This window comes from Mustela nivalis (assembly GCF_964662115.1).
Source record: "Mustela nivalis genome assembly, chromosome: 14".
Lineage (NCBI taxonomy): Eukaryota > Metazoa > Chordata > Mammalia > Carnivora > Mustelidae > Mustela > Mustela nivalis.
In genome coordinates, this window is record NC_139033.1 from 81,505,445 (window position 1) to 81,530,781 (window position 25,337).

General features: G+C 42.2%; 1 protein-coding gene and 1 long non-coding RNA gene across 4 annotated transcripts in view; one reads left to right on the forward strand and one right to left on the reverse strand.

Moving 5' to 3' along the window:
• DGCR2 (DiGeorge syndrome critical region gene 2) overlaps positions 1-25,337 on the forward strand; it is a 94,722-nt gene that overhangs the window by 20,946 nt on the left and 48,439 nt on the right. For 2 of the 3 annotated variants that reach the window (XM_082697496.1, XM_082697494.1), the window contains exon 2: positions 10,924-11,046. The exons of the other annotated variant lie outside the window; for it this stretch is intronic. In XM_082697496.1, the coding sequence (XP_082553622.1) occupies positions 10,924-11,046 (123 nt within the window). The remainder of the gene's footprint in view (positions 1-10,923; positions 11,047-25,337) is intronic. 3 annotated transcript variants of the gene reach the window in all.
• Positions 1-25,337, reverse strand: part of LOC309847414 — a 313,317-nt gene that overhangs the window by 14,012 nt on the left and 273,968 nt on the right. The gene's annotated exons all lie outside the window — the stretch shown is intronic.

Consider the following 25,337-nt stretch of genomic DNA (forward strand, 5'->3'; position numbering starts at 1 on the left):
CAGGGAACAGCCCCTCTGGGAAGCAGCTCTTGCTCTTTCTAAGGGGGAATGTCTGAGCAGTCTGTCGGAGGCTGCACTGCCCACCTGGGAGCGGGTCTGCTGGGAGACTGGGGCCTCTTGGTCCCCTGGGTAGGCACTCCAGCAAGGCATGGAGGGCTGCGTCCAACGATGTACATCTGTTCTGTGCAGACCATCGGAGCCGGCTGGGGGCCATGAGAGGGGATGGGATGTAGTTCTGTCTTGCATTTCCTGGCTGGAAGTTTTTGATTTCCTGAGCTTAGTGGCTGTGGACTTGTGTGCTTCTGGTGTTCCTTGTCTTCCATTTCTCTGTGGGCAGATGTTAGGAGAAATCAATTCCAAACAATTAAGGCTTCATACTAAATTTCACACAGTAATTTGGGACAGCTCAGCTTACATAATTTAAAATGAGGCCAAGCCTTGCTGACAAAGAAGAAATTGAATCCAGAGAAAGAATCTGTATTGGAGAGGCTTCTAAGTTTCTACAGGGCCCGAATCCTCAAATTCCCAAACGTTGCATGTCTCTGGCAGCTCTGCGAGGTCAAAACCATATTCATAATAGTAGCAAGAGGTCATTAGCTGCATTCTCTCATTCTCTCACCAGTGCACAGTGGCATTACTGGAGGCCACTTGACATGTGATTGATGGCTAATGGGTTTCGTGCTTAGGATCCTCTCTCCCTCTGCCTCTTTTAAAGGATTTTTTTAAAAGCCATGGTAAAATCCACATAAGATTTACCATTTTAGCCATTTTTAAGTGTACATTTCAATGCCATTAAGTACATAGACACTGCTGTGCCACTGTCACCATCCCTCTCCAGAATTCTTTTCATCTTCCCAAACTGAAACTCTATCCTCATTAGACAACTCTCCATTCTCCCTCCCCCCGGCCCCTGGTAATCTCTGAGCTCCTTTCTTTGTCTGAATTTGACTCCTCTAGGGCACCTCATATAGGTGGAATCGTACAGCATTTGTCCTTTTGTGTCTGGCTTGTTTCACTGAGCATAATGTCCTCAAGGTCCATCCTTGTAGCAAGTGTCAGAATTTCCTTCCTTTTTATGACCTGCTAATATTCCATCGAAGAGATGCATCACATATTTGTTCATTCATCTGTTGGTGAATGCTTGGCTTGTTACCACCTCTTGGCTGTTGAGAGTAATGCTGCCGTGAGCATCAGTATACAGGCATCTGAGTCCCTGCCTTCACCCCTTTTGGACAGATAGCTAGGAGTGGAATTGCTGGGTCATATGTTTTAACCCTTTGAGTCTATGTTTGAGAACCTAGTGTTCACAAAATTTCTTGATTTTAATTTCTAATACAATACATATTGGTAGATATAACCCACATAAACTGAAGATCTTTGGGTTCCTTAGAAATTTCAAGTGCATAAAGGATTTGGGAATGAAAACATTTGAGAACCTATTAGTCAGAAGTTCTCATTTTGGTTCTGTGGCCTTGCACTTCTGTAGTTAGGGCATAGATTATTTTGAAAAATGTCAACAGTCCCTTGGCTAGGAAGGGCCTGCCTGTGTCTCCCATTTGTTAGCCAGGGGATAGGCATCACAAGGGAAGGTTTGGGGCAGACCCTTGGCAAACCCAGTAGTGGGCAGAGGGGGTGACTGTTTTTGAACAGTTTTAGATGAGACAGAAATTGTGCTGGACGCTTTACAAAGGGACTTGGGAGGATAGTGAGGAAGAAAAGGAAAAGGAATGTTGATTTGTAGCTTGAGTTATTGTAGTGAGACCCATCGGAATTGCTGGGTGACCTGCAAGCCACTGACTATGTGTCAGTTCCCTGCCACACGAGGCAAGCTCTGTCATATCCTAGGTCTGCCTGCTTTGTTTACCACTCTGGCCCAGGAGAGTTGCCTGGCACGAAGTGGCGCTTCGTAAATAGTCTTCGAATGAGTGATTCACATGTATTAACCAGTGACTCACACGTTGGATTGCTGTCAGAAGAGCCCCGGCACTACAGGCGTACAGGCGAGCCAGGAAGTGAGAGAACCTTCCCTGCTGAGATCAGAGAACTGTTGACACTTTGTTACAGACTTAAAGAGAGGGAGATCTTTGAGCAGTTTGGTTCATCTAACATTTAGTAAGTGCCCCACTGTGCTGGGTGTTGGGTATGGGGTGGAGGATAAAGATTTATCCCTACGCTTACACTCTGGGACAGGGTTTGGCAAAAACTCCGTAGCTGGCTTCTTTTTTAAAAAACATGTTTCTGCATGTATCAACAGTTCATTCCTTGTATGTATGTGAGTGAGTGAGAGAGAGAAAACACGAGTGGGGAAGGGGTAGGGGGAGAATCAGACTCCCTGCGTAGGGAGCCTGACGTGGGCCTGGATCCCAGGACCTGAGATCACTACCTGAGCTGAAGGCAGACATTTAACAGACTGAGCCACCCAGGTGCTCGGCTTGTTCCTTTTTATTGCTGAGTAAACAGTCCACTGTACTGCGATTTGTTTATCCATTCACTTTTTTGGACATTTGGGTTTCTAGCTTTTGGCTCTTAACAAAATCTAAAATTACTCTTTGTATGGACATGTAACTTTCATTTCTCTTGGGTAAATGCCTGGGAGTAGAATGACTGGGTCATATAATGGGTGTATATTCAGCTTTCTACAAACTGTCAAATTGTTTTTCAAAGTAATTTTACAATTTTACCTTCGCACTAGCAATATAGCAAGTTTCCAATTACTTTGCATACATGTCAATACTTGGTATCATCATTCTTTTTAATTTTAGCCATTCTAACAAGTATGTGATAGCATCTCATTATGATTTTAATTTGCATTTCCTTAATGACTAATGTTGAGTATCTTTTATGTGCTTATGTGCCATCTGTGTTTCTTCTTTGGTTAAATGTCCTTTAAAATATTTTGCCACTTTGGGACGCCTGGGTGGCTCAGTTGGTTAAGCAGCTGCCTTCGGCTCAGGTCATGATCCCAGCATCCTGGGATCGAGTCCCACATCGGGCTCCTTGCTCGTCAGGGAACCTGCTACTCCCTCTGCCTCTGCCTGCCTCTCTGTCTGCCTGTGCTTGCTCTCTGCCCCCCTCTCTCTCTGATAAATAAATAAAAAAATATTTTAAAAAAATATTTTGCCACTTTAAAGTCATGGGGGTTGTTTTATTATTATTGAAATTTGAGGGTTCTTTATATATTTTGGGTACAAGCCCTTTATCAGATACTTGATTTACAAATGTTTTCTCGTAATATGTGACTTGTCTTTTCATTTTCTTTACAGTGTCTTTGAAGAAGAAAAATTCTCAATTTTGATGAAGTCCAGTTTATCAACTTTTTCTTTTATGGATCATACTTTGGCTCTACGTATAGTACTTTGGCTATACATATCTAAGAAATCTAGCCCGACATCACAAGATTTTCTCCTGTGTTTTCTTATAAGTGTTATAGTTATAGGTCTGTGATCTGTTTTAAGTTAATTTTTTGGTATAAGGAATGGACCAAAATTTGTTCTTTCTTCTTTCTTTATTTTTTGATGGGTATCCACAGTTGTCCCAGGACCATTTCTTTCTTCATGGAATTGCCTTTGTATCTTGATTGTAAATCACCATCACATATGTGGTCTTCTTTTAGACTCTGCTCTGGTTCCATTGATCTTGATGTCTGTCTTTGATGCTTATGGCATACTCCTTTTTTTTTCCCCCTTTTAAGATTTTATTTATTTGTTTAATTTATTTGAGAGACAGTGAGAGAGGGAATACAAGCAGGCGGAGTGGGAGAGGGAGAAGCAGGCTTCCCGCTGAACAGGGAGCCCAATACGGGGCTTGATTCCAGGACCCTGGGATCATGACTTGAGCCGAAGGCAGATACTTAATGACGGAGCCACCCAGGCACCCCAGTAGCACACTATCTTGATTACTGTACCTTTACAGTAATTCTTGAAGTCAAATAGTGTACATCCTCCAACTTTGTTCTTCCTTTCCAAAGTATTTTGGGTATTTTAAGTCCTTTGGATTTTCATTTGAATTTTAGAGTCAGTTTGTCAATTTGTACAAAGTCCTGCTGGAATATTGATGAGAATTGAATTGAATCTGTAGATGGATGTGGGTAGAATTTGAGCAGGGGGAAAGGGAGAGAGAGAGATTCCTCAAGCAGATTCTCCACTGAGTGGGGAGCTTAATGGGGGCAGTTGATTCCAGGACCCTGAGATCATGACCTGAGCTGAAACCCAGAGTTACTCAACCAACCTAGCCACCCTGGTGCCCCTTGAATTGGTATCTTAATGACGTTGGATCTGTTGATCCAGGAACATTTCATATAACCCCATAGGTTTAGATCTTTAAAAAATTTCTCTTAGCTATATTCTGTAATTTTAGGACTTGTACTAATAGGAATAATAGGACTTTAGGACTTGTACTAATAATATGTACAGTAGGACTTGTACATCTGTCATTAGATTTATCCCTAAGCATTTACCTTTTTTTGATGCTGTTGAGGTCATTTTAAATATCTTAATTTCTGGAGCAGTTTGTATAGAATTGATCTTATTTTGGGGCACCTGGGTTGCACAGTCGGTTGTGTGTCTGACTCTTGGTTTCAGCTCCGGTAGTGGTCTTAGGGTCATGTAATTGAGCCACGTGATGGACTCCACACTCAGCTCGTGGGTTCTACTTGGGATTCTCCCCCTCTGTTCCTTCCCCTGTTCTCTCTCTCTCTCTATCTCAAATAAATAAATCTTTTTTTTTTTTTAAGATTTTATTTATTTATTTGACAGACAGAGATCACAAGTAGGCAGAGAGGCAGGCAGAGAGAGAGGAGAGAAAGCAGGCTCCCTGCTGAGCAGAGAGCCCGATATGGGGCTCGATCCCAGGACCCTGGGATCACGACCTGAACCGAAGGCAGAGGCTTTAACCCACTGAGCCACCCAGGCGCCCCATCAAATAAATAAATCTTAAGAAAGAAAAGATTGGTCCTATTTCCAGTGAAGCCATCTGGGTCTGGAGTTTTCTTATGTTTAAACTAAAAATTCAGTTTCTGAAGTAACTATAAAGTTACTCAGGTGTCTGGGTTGCCTCTTTGAGTGAGCGCTGGTAGTTCATGCCTTTCAAGGAATTTATCTTACTGATATAAAGTTGTTCATACTATTACCTTATTATTCTCCCATCCTTTTTTTATCCTTTTTAATATCCGAAATCCTAGTGGTGACACCTCTTTTCTGACAGTAGTATTTTGTGTTCTTAATTTTTTCCTGACTAGTCTGTCTAGAGGTTTATTAATGTTATTAATCTTCTAGAAAAACACCTTTTGTTTTCATTATTTTCTCTAATATTCTGTTTTGTGTGTTTCCACTCTGATCTTCATTTTTTCTTGTCTGCCATCTGCTTTGGGTTTCATTTGCTTTGCTTTTTTAATTTCTTAAAGAGGAAGCTGAGATTACTGATTCAAGACCTTTTCTGATACAGGAGTTTAATGCAGTCCATTTGTCTCTGGGAACTGTTTTAGTCTCATCCCACAAATTTTCATCAATTTAAAATGCTTTCTAATTTCCTTTTTCATTTCTTCTTTGACCCATAGGCTATTTGGAAGTGTGTCAGTTGTTCCATATAATCAGGGGATTTTCCAGATATCTTTCTGCCATTGATTTTTAATTTAATTCCATTGTGGCCAACAACATACTCTGTATGCTTTGAATCATTATAAATTTATTAGTAATTTATTTTATGGATCATAATATTATTTATTATGGTAAATGTTATATACATGAAAAGAATGTGTAGTCTGCTGTTGTTGACTGGAGAGTTTTGGAATGTCTGTTGGTGTTGTTCAGTTTGTATCCTTGCTGATTTCCTGCCTGCTGCTTCTATCAGTTATTGAGAGAGGGGATGGAAATCAGTTGTGAATTTGTCTATGATAGCAGTTTTTCCTTCATATTTTAAAGCTCTGCTATAGATGCATAAACATTTTAGGATTATTTTGTCACTTGTCATTATTAAATGACCTTCTTTATTCCTGGTAATATTTGCTCTGAAGTCTACTTTGTGTAATACTGATTTGGCCACTCTAGCTTTCTTTTGATCGGTGTTATTAGCATGGTATATCTTTTTCCATTCTTTTATTTTTACCTATCTTAGTGTCCTTCTATAAAGTGGGTCTCTTTTAGACAACATGTAACTGGGTCTTGTTTTTTTCACCTGTGTGACAAATTATACTTTTTAACTGGGGTGTTTAGATCACCTCATCTGTTTATTGATAAGGCGCAATTAATTAAAATCTGCCATTTTGTCACTTGTTTTCTATTTGTACCATCTGTTTCCTTTTTCTTTCTGCCTTTTGCATTGAGTGTTTTTATTCCATTTTGTCATCTTCATTGGCTTATTTGTTAAAACTTTTGTGCTGGCTTTGTGGTATTCATCTTGAACATCCTGCAGTTGACCTTCACATGACAAGACTGCTTTACATGTAGTGTAAGAGGCTTGAAGTGGTATGCTGCTGCTGCTCCCTTCCCAGCTTTTGTGCTGGCATTGTCAAAGTTCTACTTCGCAATATGGGATCCATGTTTTTGCTTTAAATAATTCTAGGTTGACTGCTTTCTTTGTTTTCAGAAGTTAAAAATGTTGCTCCACCATCTTCTGGCTTATATTGTTTCTAACTGCTGTCCTGTTTGTTTTCCTCTGCAGATTACGTCTTTTGTCTCTGGCCCTTCAGCCTCTTTTAAGATTTTCTCTTTATCACCGGTTTTAAGCAATTTGATTGTGATGTGCCTTGGAGTAGGTTGTTTTTTTGTTTGTTTGTTTGTTTTAATTTCTTATAGTTGGGGTTCATGGTTGACTTGGATCTATGGGTTTTCATCAAATTGGGAAATGTTTTTGTCATTGTTTCTTCAAATACTTTGTCTCTTCGCCCCCCAAGTCTGTGTCACACAGCTCATAGTTTATGTTTTCTAGCCCTTTTTCGGTATTTTAGAGTTTTTTATGTTATCTTCATGTCATTCATCTTTTCTTCTGTGAAACTGAATCTGTTCGTACTACACCTTGCAGTTTTCATCTCAAGGCAGTAGATTTGCTTTCTTAAAATCTTCTGTATCTACCAAACATGTTTGATTTTTCCTCTGTGTGAGGAAAAATGTGTGACACAAGTTTTAATTTTAATGTCCTTGTCTACTTTATCATTTGTACCTTTTCTGAGTCAGTTTTGATTGAATTTTTTTCATTTTGGACATAATTTCCTGTTCCTTTGCAAGTCTGGCAGCTTTTTTTATTGAGTGCCACACTTTGTGAATTTTGCCTTTCTGGTTACTGTGTATTTTTGCATTCCTATAAATATTCTCGACCTTTGTTCTAGGATGTGACTTGGAAACAATGTGAACCTTTCAGATGCTTTTTTATTTATTTCATTTTTTATTATGTTAATCACCATGCAGTACTTCATTAGTTTTTGATGTAGTATTCCATGATTCATTGTTTGCATATAACACCGAGTGCTCCTTGCAATATGTGCCCCCCTTAATACCCATCACTGGGCTAACCCATCCCCCCACCCGCCTCCCCTCTGAAACCCTCAGTTTGTTTCCTGGAGCCCATAGGCTCTCATGGTTCATCTCCCTCTCTGATTTCCCCCACTTCATTTTTCCCTTCCTTCTCCTAATGTCCATGCTATTCCTTATGTTCCATGTATAAGTGAAACCTTAACCATAATTGTCTTTCTCTGCTTGACTTACTTCCCTTAGCATAATCCCCTCCATTTCCATCCATGTCGATCCAAATGATGGGTATTCATCATCTCTGATGGTTGAATGATATTCTGTTGTATATATGGACCACATCATCTTTATCCATTTATCTGTTGGAGGTCATCTCAGCTCCTTCTGCCATTTGGATATTGTGGACATCGCTGCTTTGAAATTGGGGTGCATGTGCCCCTTCTTTTCACTACATCTGTATTTTTGGGGTAAATACCCAGCAGAAAGACCCCAAAAGTAATAGGCCAGAAATTTACAGAGATAATCTATAGAAACAAGGACTTCACAGGCAAAATGATGGCAATAAAACCATGTCTTTCAACAGTCACTCTGAACATGAATGGCCCAAATGCTCCTGTGAAATAACACAGGGTTGGATAAAAAAACATGGCCCATCCGTATGTTGTCTACAAGAGACTCATTTTGAACCTGAAGATACATCCAGACCAAACGTGAGAACCATTTTTCATGTCAGTGGAACTCAAAAGAAAGCTGGGGTAGCAATTCTTGTATCAGACAAATTTGATTTTAAGCTAAAGACTTCAGTAAGAGATACAGAAGGACACTTAATCATTCTTAAAGGTCTGTCCAACAAGAAGATCTAACAGTTGTAACTTTCTGTGCCCCCAGCATGGGAGCAGCCAACTACATAAGCCAATTGTTAAAATAAAAAAAAACATATGGATAATAATACTCCTCAACGCTCCAGTCTCAGCAACAAACAGATCATCTAAACAGAAGATCAACAAAGAAACAAGAGTGTTGAATGACACAGTGGACCAGATAGACTTTATACATTCTGTTATATTCTAAATATATATGGAACATTCCACCCTAAAACAACAGAATACTCATTCTTCTTGAATGCTCATGGAACTTTCTCCAGAATAGATTACATACTGTGTCACAAATCAGGTCTCAACTGATACCAAAAGATTGCGATTATCCTCAACTGTTGCTTTTAATTGCTGCATTTAGTCTGGAGTTTATTTTTCTCCACTAACAAGGCAGGACTCTTGTGTGTACTTAACTTGTGCCCCACAAGTAATGAGTTTTTCCACCCTGGCTCCTGAAAACAGGCATTGTTTGTGGTCCTGCTCAATTTCAGTTACTGTTTTCCTGTTACCCTTTAGGATAGCCTGGGATAGTTTCCTCACACCACTGATCAGTACTCTGCTTCAATCCCTGAGGGCTTCCTCCCTAGATCTCTGGAGTCTGTCTTTTGTGCCACTCACTCTTTTCCAGGACTCTTTGGAGCCGCGCTGTGAGTGCTCCTTGCCTTGGTTTCCCCCAATTTTTAGTTGCATCCACTTACCTTCAAGAGTCTTCTCCCCTGGGAGTCCCTCTCCCTGCTTTGTAGCCTGGAAATGTACTTGAGGCCGTAAGGCTTACCTCACATGTTCGGTGACTCAGGGATCACTGTTCTTTGTTGCTTGATGTCAGTGTCTGGAGAACTGGTGTTTTCTAGTATTTTGCCCCCCTTCTTTTCTTCTCCCACTGTTTCAGGTCGGCAGTTAAATCTATCCCTCTAACTCCATCTTGACTGGAAGACTTTATAAATTATGGAGCATTGTGACTCTTTTGTCCATGCCATATATGTAACAGAAGCTTTCCTTATGATTAGATTGATTGATTTACTGCAGTGCATAGTGGCAGGTGGAGAAGAGTGAACACTGGATTCTGGGTTCCTTTCCCTGGCCCTTCTCTTCCCTGCTTCAGAGTGGAAGACTCTCAGACATATAACCCTGGCGGGGGATGAGGATTGTCTCCTTGCAGAGCGCTCTGAAAAGGCTCTCTTGTGAAGGTACCAAAGTTATGGTACACGATGCCATGCGTGGCCGTCCCAGGTGGGTGGGGAGGGAAGGGCTCAGGCCTTACATCTGTGTCCTACCTGATTTGGTGGGTTCATCTACCTTGGTTAATTAGAGTGAAGATTGGCTCTGGTTACTTAGGTCAGTGATGGGACAGGCCTCAGGGGTGGGAAGAGTTCCTGGATTTGAGTGGAACGATTCCAGGACAGGGAAGACCACAGAGGGAGCAGGACCATAGTAAGAGAGCTCTGTTTGTTTCTTCTTCCTGTGTTACCACATTAGCGTGTAGAACTTTATTTATCCTTCACACCTCAGTGCTTTTTTTTGGCTCCACGTATGCCCACGTAGCAGCCGTTGCCTCACTTCACAAGTCTGGTGGGAAGGACCAGAGGAAATACTTTGGCCTCTTCAGGTCATTTAATCTCTCTTAGTCATTAGTCTTCACTCTGCTGTTGTATCTCAAAAGCAGCCACACACGGATACATATTTGTGGCCGTGTTCTAATAAAACTTTACTTAAAAAACAAGTGGGAGGGGCAGGAGTTGACCCGAGGGCTATAATTTGCCAACCCCTGCCTCAATTCAAGTCCTCACTTTACTGGGTTATTTGATACTTTGTGTGGTTCCCCTGTTATGATTGCTTCCAGAAACCATCACCAGTTCTACCTGTCTTAAAACACAGATCTCATCATGTTACTGACCGACTGACTAATTTCTGGCTTCCTTTAACATTCCCAGGAAAGGTCAGAATTATCTTACCCTCAAAGCCTCCATAGTCTGACCCTTTTTATATTTCTCGTCTTACCTCTAGTGATTCCCCATCTGTTGCATACCGTCTTCTCGGCATGTTTTCCTGCCCTGTGATTATCCATGAGCTTTACTTTTTTTGGTATGTTTTCTCCCTTCCTATTACATTATACGTGTTTATTGAAACCACCATCCTGCCTTGGGAACCCTGTTTATATCCCATCTTCTTTCAGAAGGATTCCAGAGCCCCTCAGGTACAGGCCGTTTCTCCTTCCTCACGCTGTTTGAGCACTCCTGTGGTGCGCTCTCCTGATTTGCTCTTCATCAGAAACGTGTGTGTGTGTGTGTGTGTGTGTGTGTGTGTGTGTTTCTTGTTGACCCATAGCCCCTCCTGCGGTGAGAGGTGTGCCCTCTTGTGACCTCTGTAGTCTAGCGCCAAGTCAGACTCTGAGCAGAAATGTGTCAGGTGTATGTTTGAGGTGGCACATAAAGACCCATGTCTTGGGTGGGGGGCCTTGCCCCTAACCCTAACCCTAACCCTAACCCTGTCGGGGCGTGCTCCTGGGCCCAGGCGGCGGCAGGCCTGGCTGTCCCATCTCCACTGCTGCCACCGCTTCCTCAATGGCCTCTTGCCCTTTGGTTCCACAGAGCTGCGGTGCAACCCTGGGCAGTTTGCCTGTCGCAGCGGCGCCATCCAGTGCATCCCCCTCCCCTGGCAGTGTGACGGCTGGGTGACTTGTGAGGATGAGAGCGACGAAGCCGACTGTCCAGGTGAGTGTGTAGGGCCACCCTTGACCCCACCTCCATCACAGCTGTGTGACTGTGCTTCCGTCGATGGGGGGACGGGGGGTGTCCACTGCAGCCCAGGTGGTAGCCATTCACTGGAAGCTTACATTGAGCTGAAACCCTCCCCTCTCAGCCTTCTCTCTCTCTCTCTAAGAATAACTGCTCAACACAGGCAGATCCCAGAATTTGCAAAGTTGCAGTGGCAGGGCTGGGGTGAGACAAGAGAGGTGCCCAGGATGGTATGTTTCTGTTGGCACTGCCGGCCCCGAGAGCAGCGCCTCTGAAATGTGGTACCCTCTTACCGCCTCCTCACCTGCCTCTGGAGGTGGGTGCTCTTTGAGACTTGGCTAGAATCCTGATGAGGGTCATTAGACGGGCTTTGGCTCTACCAACCCGTCCTGCTCGCTCAGTCCCTAGTAAATTTCCACCTGGGGATTTTCTCCTGACAGTGCATGGGCTCCTAAAGATATATGCAGATGCCACAGAAAGTTTAAACTGTTGGTTCTCCACTTGGTTTCTGCCCCAGCACCCTCAGGGAGTGTAACACGCCCCATGAGAAATGGTGTTCACTGCATCCCTGGTTCTTTTGGGTTAGGATGGAATATGTAGTATCTTGGATTTGCCCATACATGTGTGTGTGACACACACACATACGTGATCACACACACACACACATGCACACGCACTAATTTAAGACCCAGGTAGCACCAGTAAAGCCCCTAAGAAGATGTGTTTATTCTACCTTCAGAACCTCAGACCGAATAACTTTTCAGCCTAGCATTTTAATTTCTTGATATTCTAGTTTGGTTTTGCTTTACCAACCCGATTTATTGCTGTTTTCCCTTGAATGGGTAAGCTGGACTGTTTCTTATGCCCACTCTGTGATGAATTTTCTAGCCACATGCTTCATTCATGCCTTATTCTTTTCCTGGGATCCTCTTGTTCTGTTTTCATGTGGACGGATCTTGCCTGTCCTTCAAGACTTGTCTCAGATGATACCACAACAAGCAGGCATCTCTGGGCCCTCGGGGTGGAGGTTAGCTTCTGCCAGCACCTCTTCTCTCTCTCTGACAACATCTAGAACCACCATTAATTCTCACCATTACCTGTGCCCATGCTTGATCTCTCCTTCCAGACTGTGAGCTCCCCGAAAGCAGGAGACCTGTCCTCTTCCTAAGTGTGACCTGGCCTAGGACGGAGGTCCTTTTTAACATTTGGTAAATGGAAGGAGTGTTGTAATTCCTGTGGGTCAGGTACTGAAGAAAAACCAGTTACCTCCAACCCTGGGTATCAGGTAGGGTATCAAATACAAGGCAACATTTGAGCTTGGGACAGTACTTTGAAGGGGGTTCCAAGTAAGAAGTGGAGGTAGTCTGGTCAGACTGTTTGCCTGAAAAGATGGCCTTTAGAAGGGATCGCAGTTACCCCTCAAGCCTGTTCATTGGATTACGCACGTCTCTAGTTGAGGTACTTGCCTTTGCAAATGAGTTTGAATGGTGGCCGCTGGGGCAGAAGCTTCTGGGACAGCCCTGTGTCTGGGAACCCACCTGCTCCTTCCTTAGGTCACAGCCTGGACGGCACAAGCTACCCTGTGCTTGGGCTGCTGGTGCTTTGTGTTGTATCAGCTGTTGAGGACCGGCGGTTGTGATTGGGATCTTCCCTGGGTCTGCCTTATGTGGTATGAAACTTCATATCCAGCCTCCTAGAGAATATTCTGAACAAAGAACCAAATGATTCTTGACTGGTTTTCGAGTGGGAGGACGACTTACTGCTGATCGCAAAGTGCTTTTTGGCTTTGCTTTTAGGGTTGTATGTAATAACTGTTCTGTTGTGTAGGTACGGAAAACAGTGGTTGGCATTCTAGTTCATCTTGTTCATTTCTCCATCCACTGTGGACTTGATAAAGGCAGGGACTAGATTTTATTTCTCTTCTGTCCCACAAGCTCTGGCACAGGAGGTCACAAGTCACTTAGCACAAGTGTTGATGTGAGATTATAGAGGTAGCCATATTTTCTCCCCAGACAGAAATAAAGTCTGTTTAACAGGAGCCTGGAGTTCAGCTTAGATAGTGTGCTCCAGGCCCTAGCCACTGAAGGCACAATGATCATGGCAGTGTGTGGAAACTCATGGAGCCCTGATAGGGCCAAGGAGTGTTTGAGAAAGAGTGGGAGGGCTGAGGTGCTGTTGAACCTCCTGGCTCACTCCTGGCCTCCCCTTGCATCTGGTACCCTGTCTGTCCCGTGATGTAGTGCTACGCGATGATCCAGGTGGGCAGTAAGCTTTGATTTCTAATTAGTCTTAAAGCTGGGATTGTGAGGGGTGCCTGGGTGGCTCAGTGGGTTAAAGCCTCTGCTTTCGGCTCAGGTCATGATCCCAGGGTCCTGGGATCGAGTCCCGCATCAGGTTCTCTGCTCAGCAGGGAGCCTGCCTCCCCCCCTCTCTCTGCCTGCCTCTCTGCCTACTTGTGATCTCTGTCTGTCAAATAAATAAATAAATAAATAACCTTTAAAATATATATATATTAAAAAAAAAAAGCGCCTGGGTGGCTCAGTGGGTTAAGCCGCTGCCTTTGGCTCAGGTCATGATCTCAGGGTCCTGGGATCGAGTCCCACATCGGGCTCTCTGCTCAGCAGGGAGCCTGCTTCCCTCTCTCTTCTCTCTGCCTGCCTCTCCATCTACTTGTGATTTCTCTCTGTCAAATAAATAAATAAAATCTTTAAAAAAAAAATAAAAAATATTAAAAAAAAAGTTGGGATTGTGAGAAATGTAAGTTATGAAAATGAACGAATAATAAATATAGTACTTGTTTCTCACGTCTCTGAATCAAAAATTGCTGAAATTTTGTCATATTTTCTGTTTTGTTGTTGTTTTTTCTGTTTTTAGATTTTATTTATTTATTTATTTGACACAGAGAAAGAGAGAGAGATCAGAAGTAGACAGAGAGGCAAGCAGAGAGAGAGGGAGAAGCAAGCTCCCCGCCAAGCAGAGGGCCCTATGTGGGGCTCGATCCCAGGACCCTGAGATCATGACCTGAGCCAAAGGCAGAGGCTTAACCCACCGAGCCACTCAGGAGCCCCTAAATTAATTTTTTTGAACATCATGAATATGGTAAATTCTTATTAACATTCCTACCAACTCCCCTACCCCCCCCCCCCCACTCACACACAAAAAGAAGAAAGAAGAAAAATCTTTGTGTATGGGGAGGGGAGTGTGGACAGGGAGTTACCTGATAACTGCCTTTGCTGTGGCCTTCCCGTCTATGGGGAGAGTTTAAATAAACCTGTGAGAAGCCCTGGCCATGCTTGGTTAGGCTTTTGAACCTGGGCTTCAGGACTTCTGGAGGGACTGTAAGAGATTACGTTATTGTCCTCCTGAAAGCCTGTTAAATTATAGTAAAAGAGTATAGAAGATATGAAAGATGTAAAATGGAAAAAGATGGAACAGCAGGCCAGTAATTTCAGCATGTTTTTGGAAGATAGGAAATGGATGGTGCTAGATACAGTCTGGACATTCAGTACATTGCCTGCATTTCCAGGGCTAGAAGGCTGGACCTCTCTTATTCAGACCCCACTGCCATTGGGCTTTGGCTCTCACTTAGCCCAAGAGATCCTTCCCATGAAGTCTGGAAGGTAGAGGGAGGTGGACTCTCTTCCTCTGGCAGTGGTGTGGGGGTGCGCGGGTGAGGGAGCACATTGGCCTCCATAGCGGCCTCCTGTCTGCTGTCATAGGACTGTAGAGCAGCTGTGATGGGCGGAGGTTTCCTGCGGGTTCCTGTCTTGTGGATGGTGTCCCGAGTTGGGACTAAAGCTGCAGAGGCGGAGTGGAAGGCTAGAGGTGGCTCACTTTTCTGCACACTCCAGCCTCTGCAGTTGCTCTGAAAGTACCTGATACCCCGTATTAAACTCCTTGTTTTTGAAATACCTAGCATGGCTTCTGTTCTTCTGACTGAACCATCTTTGATGTAAATGGAAACTAACATAAGATGCATAAAGTTCCTTAATGGAGAAAAATGTAGTGGAGACATTAAAGATTTGAAAAATGTAATGGAGACATTAAAGATTTGAATAAATAGAGACAGGATATTCTTGGCTAGGAAGACTCAGTGTGGCCTGTTCTTAGATTGATCTGTGGAGTCAGTGCATCTCCAAAGGGGTTTTTGGGAAATGTGACAAGTCAGTTTTAAAATGTGCAGAAGATAAAGTCCTAATATTGTAGGACACTCTGAAGAAGAGGAAGGTGTGAGCAGTTGCCTTACCTGTGCCAAGGCTCACGTTATCGTTGGCTCAGGGAAGCACAGATTGGTCCATGGAACAGAAGAGCTGCCAGAAACAGACCTGAGAAACGATATATGGCACAGGTGGAATTATATATCACTGGGCAGAGGCTAGGTTCCCCAATCGTAGCACTGTGACAGTTAGGAGAGCATGTATATAAAATGTACAGAAAAATTAGTTCCAGGTTAATTAAAGAAAACCTTTTAGAACACACACAATCTAGAAGAATATCTTTATGACCTTGGTAGGAAAGTTTGTTGTTGTTGTTGTTGTTGTTTTTTAAGTCACAAGGATAATTCTAAAATAAAAATGACCAGTTTTACTAGATTAAAATTAAGATCTTCCCTTTTCCAAAAGGTACCTGTAAAGAATGTGAACAGACAAGCCACAGAGTGGGAATAAATTTGCAATATGTATAGCACATAAAGGATTATAGTCCAAAAAAAAAAAATTTAAAAAAAAGGATTATAGTCCAGCACACATAAAGAACTCCTACATGTGGACAAAAGACACACGGGCATGTCACGGAAAAATTAACAAGAACAGTGGTTAAACAGATAGAAAGATATTCAGCCTCATTAGAATTCCAAGGCCACAGTGAGATTCCACTTTACAGTTACTTAAATAGGCAGAAATTAAGATGTCTCTTGGCAAAAATTAAGGTATTGACAAAACCAAGTGTTGGAGAGGATGTGAGTGACTCGGAAATCTTACCTGCTGCTGGTGAGGGGGATAAACTGATGTACCTGCTTTGGAAAACTGGCATTAACTTACGAAGTTGAACATTCTCATATTCTGTGGTCCAGGATTTTCATCTGGGGAGCTCTAGAGAGGTTCTTGCAGCACTCTTCATACTAATAAACATCTTGGAAACAGCCCAGATGTCTGTGTTCACATCATGGCGATTATGGACCAAACAACAGTGAGTGAATAGTAGGTCCTTGTGACAACATCACTGGATCTTAAGAGCAGCATGTAGGTGACAAAGGCAACTTGCCAAAAAACACAACACCATAAAGACAAGCAAAAGTGACCATTGTCTTATGTACATACATACAGGTGTGATAACAAAAAAGGCAAAATGGTGAAACAAAGTATAGGCTCTTGGTTCCTCCCTGGTGGGGAGACAGAGGAATAAGAAACAACCCTACAGCTCATGTCTGGATTCTGAAGTAGGGTGGGAGTAGGGGTGGAGGGCTCACAGCTGTATTTTATTATTAGGCTTTATTTCTTACATTTGTGTTACATATGTTCTTTGGAATATGCCAGATACTATGTAGGCTTTTTTTTTTTTTTTCCTTTAAGAAAAGCTAGTAGGAGGAGAGTGAACTTAGCACAGCAGAGAAACTGTAACTGTGAGCCTGGTTGAGGGAAAAATGATTAGGAAATGAACTGGTTTGACAGGCAGCACCACTGAAAGGCTTGGTGCTCTAAATACTGAGGCTGGTGGGCACCTGGCATGGGAATGGATCGGTTGGTGGGATTCTTTCACCATGGGTCTCCCTTCCTTGCTACACAGAGCTAGATGACCCCTCCCACCGGCAGCCAGGAACTTCATTTTGTAGACCAGCACTGCCCTATTAGTAGCCCCGAGTCACGTGTGGCTATTGAGCACTTGAAATGTGGCCATTTCGAGCAAGGACAGACTACAAGTGTAAAGTACACGCCAAATATCAGACTTGGTACAACAAAAAAGTAAAACACCCCATTAATACTTTTTTACATTGGTTATGTGTTGAAATGATAGTATTTTTAATATATTGGGTTAAATTACATTATTAAAATTAATTTCATTTCTTATTGAAATGTGGCTTGCATTTTATTTCTGTTGGATAGCACTTGTACTTAATTTTGGCAAAATAGGAGACACCAGGCCCAGCAGGCCAAGCAGAGGGCAACTGTGGAGCTTGAGAACAGAAGAATTTAGAGAAATTCTCTCTGGGGACAGGTGAGACCCTCAGCCATATCTTCAACCCAACTAAAAAGCTGACTCTCCCACTGTGCTCCCCCACCTTGAGGCTCATCTGAACCTCACTAGTGTTCACAGAGCCTCTGATAAGCTGAACCACTTTCCTCTTAAACCTGAAAGAGAGCTGGTGCTTTCTAGACTCTGGAAGAAAACATCTGGGTGCTTACTGGACTCTGAACAAAGCATCCTAGACCAGAAGAGTCCAAACAAGGTGACCTGAGGTGGCTAATTCTGCTCTATGTAAAATGATGGTCAGATGTGGAGGTTCAGAACCAAGCTGCTGGGGCTGGAACCTTGTCTCCACCACTTAACTGGCTGTGGTCCTCTGAACAGGCCCGTTTTGAACTTCATTGTCTTCATCTGTAAGATGGCCAAAGTAACAGTACCTGCCTCTTAGGGTTCTTTTGAGGCTTTTAAATAACTTGATAACTATAAATTGTTTAGACCAGAACATGGCACATAATAACCTCTCAATATATATTAGAAGTGGCTTATTTTATTAATTCAGGGAGGAATAAGCAAACTTTGAAAGTATATTCTGACATCTTTTGAACTGGCAGTCTAAGAAACTCCAACCCCTCATCCTCACATTACCACTGCCAGCCCCCCACATACACATGAAAAAAAAAAAAAACCAAAAAACCAGAGAGTAGCTGGTTCTATAACTTTACAGAAGCTCCCAAAACAGTCACAGGTCTAAGGAACACCCAGTCAAAAAAAGCCTCACTGAAATGGTAGGAGATTTTGTGGCATGTTTACTCCTCTCTGCCCCACCCACTTCCCACCAGGCACAGGAGGTCTGAAGAAAGCAATAGCCCAGCTTGAAAATCTCTGTTTCTAACAGAATGGAGCCAGGCAGTCCTTAACTTGAAACACTCTAGCTTGTCTGGGGACTGTCTGAGGGACTGATCTCTTTTCTCTGACTGGAAGCTCAGATCTCAGGCTGTGAAAAGCTGTGGACAGTGGAAAAAGGGCTCCTGAAAGCTGCAATAGAATACTTAAGAATATTGAGAAGCTGGGGGACAAGTCTCTATGAAATTAAGATTAATGAATCTATGAAATTAAGATTTCTTGGGCGCCTGGGTGGCTCAGTGGGTTAAGCCGCTGCCTTCGGCTCAGGTCATGATCTCAGGTTCCTGGGATCGAGTCCCGCATAGGGCTCTCTGCTCAGCAGGGAGCCTGCTTCCCTCTCTCTCTCTCTGCCTGCCTCTCCATCTACTTGTGATTTCTCTCTGTCAAATAAATAAATAAAATCTTTAAAAAAAAAAAGAAAAAAGAAATTAAGATTTCTTAAACAGCCATCTATACTTAGGAATAAAAAAAGTTCACACACAGGCCTAGGCAAGGTACATACCCCACAGTGGTCCCAAGGTTCAGAACAAATCGTGCTAATTAGCGAAGGACTTTAACACCGAGCCAGTCTGCAAAGATTGGGAAAGGTGGCTGTATATTCAGATGATTAGTTTTCAACAAAAACAAAATCACAAGTTATACAAAGGAAGAGGAAAATATGGCCCATTTAAAGGAATAAGATTAGGTGGCAGAAACTATCCTTGAGGACACAGACATTGGACATACTAGACAAATGTTTTAAAACTATCTTAAATGTGCCCAAAGAGCTAAAGGAAAACACCAAGAACTGAAGGAACTCAGGATAACAATATATGAACAAAATGAGAATACCAACAAAGAGAAAGAAATTATAAAGAAAAACACTGTAACTGAATTGAAAAATCCCTTAGAAAGGTTGAATAGTAGCCTCTACCAGTCAGAAGAAAGAATAAGTGAATTTGTAGGGCATTGAAACTACTGAGTCTTTGGAACAAATGAACAAAGAAAGGGGACTAGAGCCTTGGGCACTTACAGGATCACAGTAGCTATCAACAATAGCAGAATACACATGTTTTCTCCTCCAGTACACATACAATAATCTGCAGGATAGACCATATGTTAGGCACAAAAGTCAATACATTTAGAAGGTTGAAATTATACAAAGTATGTTTTCCAATTAACAATGGAACAAAACTGGAAGTCCCCAGTAGAAGGAAAGGGGGAAAATTCACAAATATGTGGATACTCAGTAGCACACTCTTATTTAAACATGGTCAGTGTCAAGAAGACATCACAAAGGAAACTAGAAAATATTGAGACAAATGAAATGAAAACACAACATACCAAAACCACTGGGATGCAGTTAGAACAGTGCTACGAGGGAAATTACAGCTGTAAATGTTACATTAAAAAAGAGATCTTAAGTCAACAACCTAACTTCACAGGAAGAAAGGAACCTAAGGAACTAGGAAAATAAAGAACTAAAACCAAAGCTAACAGAATCAAGAAAATAAAGATTTGAACAGAGGTAAATAGAAAGTAGAAAATCTAGAAAAAAAATCAGCAAAACCAAAGATCAAAAAAATTGACAAGCCTTTAGCTAGAAGGACTAAAAAGAGAACACCCAAATAACTAAAGAGACGGAATTGACATTATTACCAATTTTACAGAAATAAAAAGGTTTATGAGAGAGTACCTGAAGAATTGTGTGCCAACAAATTGGGTGACCTAGATGAAATGGAAAATTCCCAGATACAAGCTTCCAGAAGCAAATTACAGACCAATATCCCATGAACACTGATGCAAAAATTCTAAGCCAAGTTAGGAAACAAAATCTAACAACACATTAAGATGATTGATTATATGCTGTAACCAAATGGATTTACTCTTGGAATGCAAGGATGGTTCAACAAACTAAACTCAATCAATGTAACATACCACACTAACAAAATGTAGAGGAGGAAATCACAGCATGTTGTAAAATTAACCATTCTTTCATGATACAAACACTCAACAAGCTAGGAATAGAAGAAAACTACTTAGAAATAATAAAGTCCTGTAGCTGTGGGCACACCCACAGCTGATATCCTACTCAGTAGTAAGGACTGAAAGCTTTTCCTCTAAGATCAGAAACAGGACAAGGATTTTACCATTTCTGTTCAACATAGGATTGGAAATTAATTCTAGCCAGAGCAATTAGATAAGAAAATAAAGGCAACAGAATTGGGAAGGAAGAAGTAAAATTATCCCTGTTCACAGGTGGCATAACTTTATATGTAGAAAATCCTAAAGATTACACACACACACACACACACATTATTGGTACTAATAAAAGAATTCTGCAAAGTTTAAGGACATAAAATCACAAAAAGTTATGTTTTTATACACTTAACAATGAACAAGAAAATGAAGGAGACTGGCCCATTTTCAGTAGCATCAAAAAGAATAAAACACTTAGGAATAAATTTAACCAAAAAGATGAAAAACCTAGTACACTGAAAACTATGAAACATTGCTGAAAGAAATTAAAGAAGATATACATGAAAGACATCCCATGTTCGCAGACTGGAAGAGTTAGGAAGCTGTCAGTACTACCCAAGCAATGCACAGGTTTAGTACAATCTCCATCAAAATGCCAAAAACCGTATTTGCCAAAATAGGAAACTACATCCTAAAATTCGTATAGCCAAATCATTCTTGGAAAAGAATAAAGTTGGAAATCTCACACTTGTGATATTAAAACTTGCTACAAAGCTGCAGTAATTGCGACAGTGTGATTCTGGTATATAGGCCAATGGAATAGAATAGAGAACTCAGAAATAAACCATATATATGGTAAAATTATTTTCCACAAGAGTATGGTTCATGGGTGGGGAGAATAGTAAATGGTGCTGGGAAAACTGGATAGCTACATACATGCCAGAGAACCTTCACTTAAACTGTGTACAAAAATCCAACATGGGTCAAAAACCCAAGCATAAGAGCTAAAACTACAAAACTTATAGAAGAAAACATAAGAAAAAAGCTTAATGACATTGGGCTTGGCAATGATTTCTTACAGGTAGCACCTATAACATAGCAAAGGAAACACGGATTGCATGGAGCACTGGGTGTGGTGAAAAAAGAATGAATACTGTTTTTCTGAAAATAAATAAATTGAAAAAATTTTTAAAAAACATAGCAAAGGAAAAATAGAGGTAAATTGCACTGCATCAAAATTTAAAACTGCCTTAAAACATCCAACAGAGTGGATATCCATAGGCAGCCTATGGATTGGGAGAAAATACTTGCAAATCATATCTGATGAAGGGCTAATACTGAGAATATATATTTTAAAAACCTACAACTCAACAACAACAAAAAAATCTGATTTTAAAAAATGAGCAAAGGAGGGACACCAGGGTGACTCAGTAGGTTAGTGTCTACCTTCAGCTCAGGTTATAATCCCAGGGTCCTGGGACCAAGCCCTGCATCGGGCTCCCTGCTTGGCGGGGGCCTGCTTCTCCCTCTGCCTGCTGCTCTCCCTGCTTGTGCTCATGTGCATGTGCACTCTTTCTCTCTGACAAATAATTAAAAATCATTTTTAAAAATTTTTAAAATGGGCAGAAGACTGTCTCCATAGAAGATATGCAGATGGCCAACAAGCACATGAAAATGCACTCAACATCACTAATCATTAGGAAAGCTCAAATCAAAACCACCATGAGACACCACTCACACCCATAGGATGGTTGCTATCAAAACAAGTCATAGTGGAGATGATGGTGGGTTGTGGAGAAGTTGGAATGCTTTTGCACAATTGGTGGGAATGTGAAATGGTATGTCACTGTGGAAAACATTGTGGTTCCTCAGAAAATTAAAAATAGAACTACCATTAGATCCAGTAATTCCATTTTGAAAGAAAGGTATATGACCCATGTCCTTAAAAATGGTTAAATTTTTAAAATACTTAGTATTTGACAGAGAGAAAGCATAAGCAGGGGGAGCAGCAAAAGGAGAGGGAAAGGCACACTCCCCACTGAGCAGGGAGCCCAGTGTGGGACTTGGTCGAAGGACCCTGGGATCATGACCAGACCTGAAGGCAGCTGCTCAACCGACTGAGCCATCCAGGTGCCCCAGAAATGGCTAAAATTTTATATGTGTTTTGCCACAATGAAAATATGTACATATAAATCCATACACAGTCTATTTTCTGAACACAAACAGAATGCTGTGAAAAGGCAAATTAAGAAAGAGCTCTTACCCATTGAAAAATTAGTCTGGAAAATCCAGTATCTGATTAGTATAAGTTCCTTTCTTTTTTTTAAGATTTATTAATATTTTTGAGAGAGGAGGAGAGCAGCAAGAGGGACAGGGGAGAGAGAGAATCCTAAGCAGGCTTGTGCAGAGTGCAGAGCCTGAGGCGGGGCTTGATCTCATGATCCTGAAATCACCACCCCAGCAGAAAGCAAGATTCTGATGCCCAACCGACTGAGCCACCCAGGTGCCCCCTCCTTTTAAAAGACTTTGTTTGAGAAAGCATGAGAGTGTGCATGAGTGGGGGTGGGAGAGGGAGAAGCAGACTCACTACTGAGCAGGGAACTTAATTTGGGGCTCAGTCCCGGGACCCTGGGATTATGACCTGAGCAGAAGGCAGACACTTAACCAACTGAGCCACCCGGGCGCCCCATGGTTTTATTTTTTATTTTTTTATTTTATTATTTTTTTTTTTAAGATTTTATTTATTTGTCAGAGAGAGAGCGCGAGCGAAAGTGAGCACAGGCAGACAGAGTGGAAGGCAGAGTCAGAGGGAGAAGCAGGCTCCCTGCGGAGCAAGGAGCCCGATGTGGGACTCGATCCCAGGACGCTGGGATCATGACCTGAGCCAAAGGCAGCTGCTCAACCAACTGAGCCACCCAGGCGTCCCCATGGTTTTATTTTTAAGTAATCTCTACACCCAGTGTGGGGCTCAAATTCACAACAATGGAGACTAAGAGCCACATGCTCAGGGCACCTGGGTGGTACAGTTTGCTAATAAGTTTATGACTCATGATTCTGGCTCAGGTTGTGATCTCTGGGAGTCGTGAAATCAGTCCCCATGTTGGGCTCCATGCTGGGTGTGGAGCCTACTTAAAATTCTCCCTCTCCCTCTCCACATGCTTGCTTGTGTACATGTGTTCTCCCACTAAAGAAGTTTTTAAAAGGAGCTGCATGCCAACTGAGCCAGCCAGTTGGCCCAATAAGAGTTTTGGGGTTTTTTTGTGTGGTGTTGTTCTTTTTAAGATTTTATTTATTTACGGGGCGCATGGGTAGCTCAGTGAGTTAAGCCTTTGCCTTTGGCTCAGATCATGATCCCAGGGTCCTGGGATCGAGCCCCACATCAGGCTCTGTGCTTAGCAGAGAGCCTGCTTCTCCCTCTCTGTCTGCCTCTCTGCCTACTTCTGCCTACTTGTGATCTGTCAAATTAAAAAAAAAAAAAAAATCTTTAAAAAAAAAGTATTTATTTATTTATTTGAGAGTGAGAGAGCCTGCACAAGCAGGGGGTGGGACAGAAGGAGAGGGACAAGCAGACACTATGCTGAGCACAGAGCCCAATGTGGGCTTCAACTCACAACCCTGAGATCATTAGCTGAGTTGAACTCGAGTTGGACGCTCAGTCAGCTCAGCCACCCAGCCACCCATCCCCCATTAGAATCTTTTATTTTTTTAAAGATTTTATTTATTAGGGAGTGAGAGCGAGCACAAGCAGGGCAAGTGGCATGGAGAAGGAGAAGCAGGCTCTCTGACAAGCAGGGAGCCTGATGTGAGCCACCAAAGGCAGACACTTAACCAACTGAGCCACTTAGGTGCCCCTATTTTTAATTATTTTTTTTAAGATTTTATGTATTTATTTGAGAGAGAGACAGTGAGAGAGAACATGAGCAAGGAGAAGGTCAGAGGGAGAAGCAGACTCCCCATGGAGCTGGGAGCCTGATGTGGGACTCGATCCCGGGACTCCAGGATCATGACCCGAGCCGAAGGCAGTCGTCCAACCAACTGAGCCACCCAGGCGCCCCTCCTATTTTTAATTTTTAAAAAAATATTTTTTGATTTATTTGTCCTAGAAAGAGAGCACAAGCAGAGGAGCAGAAGGCAGAACAGCTAGAGGGAGAAGCAGGCTCCCTGCTGGGCAAGGAGTCTCATGGGGGACTCTATCCCAGGATCCTGGGATCATGATGTGAGCGGAACGCAGTTGCTTAGCCAACTGAGCCACCCAGGCATCCCAAGTTCTTTTTTAAAAATATAGGAGCAGGGGTCTTTTAGTCATGTAGCTTTGGAGTTAAGAGGGCATAATAATTTTTAGAAGACTTAGACAAGATATCTTGTATAATTGCAGTATGTCAGAAATACAGTGAACACCACACGTCCAAAAGAGTGAGAACACAGGTCCTGGTAAAAAGAGTAGGAATCAGAATCGCATGAGATGTTCAGCAGCGGCACCGGCGTGGGAAAACAATGGGGCAAGGCCATCTGGATCTGAAGAGGAGCTGATTTTAATTGTCTAAATCAGAATTTTAGTTGGAGTTGTATTAGGGTTATTTGTACACATGATCTGAATATTCAGATAGTTTTATAAGCCTTTTTATTTTAGAACTTAACCCTGATGTCCCCTGCCCCATTTCCCACTTCTCAGAAGCAAATACTTGAGATTTCTTTAACTATTGATTCACTTAGCATTTATCTGTGGGTCTCTGAATGCCATGGTTTTAGGCATTTTCTGTTGATTTTTCCTGAACAAGGTGGCTGACACTTTCCCCTTTGTCTTCTCACTCCCAGAGTTCTTGCTCCGTCTGTGCTGCTCTTGGCAGGGCATGGAGGGGGATTCCATTTCCTTTTTGCTGGTAAAACATTTTGTCTTAAGCCAGAATTGAACATTGTCATCATCATCTTTTTGTTTTGATAACTTTATTGAGGTATGATTCATATACCGTAGAATTTGCTTGGTAAGTACAGTTTTTGGTGGTTTTTAGAACATTTTCAGAATCATCGCCCCAAGTGTAGAACTTTTTTGTCACCCCAGAATAAAACCCTGTGTCCATCAGCAGGCACTCTCCCATTTTCTCTCAAGCCTTAGCCCCTGGCAGCCACTCACTCACTTTCTGTTCCTGTGGATTTGACACTTCACATTTTATAGAAATGGAGTCATACAATATGCAGTATTTCGTGTCTAGCTTCTCTCAATT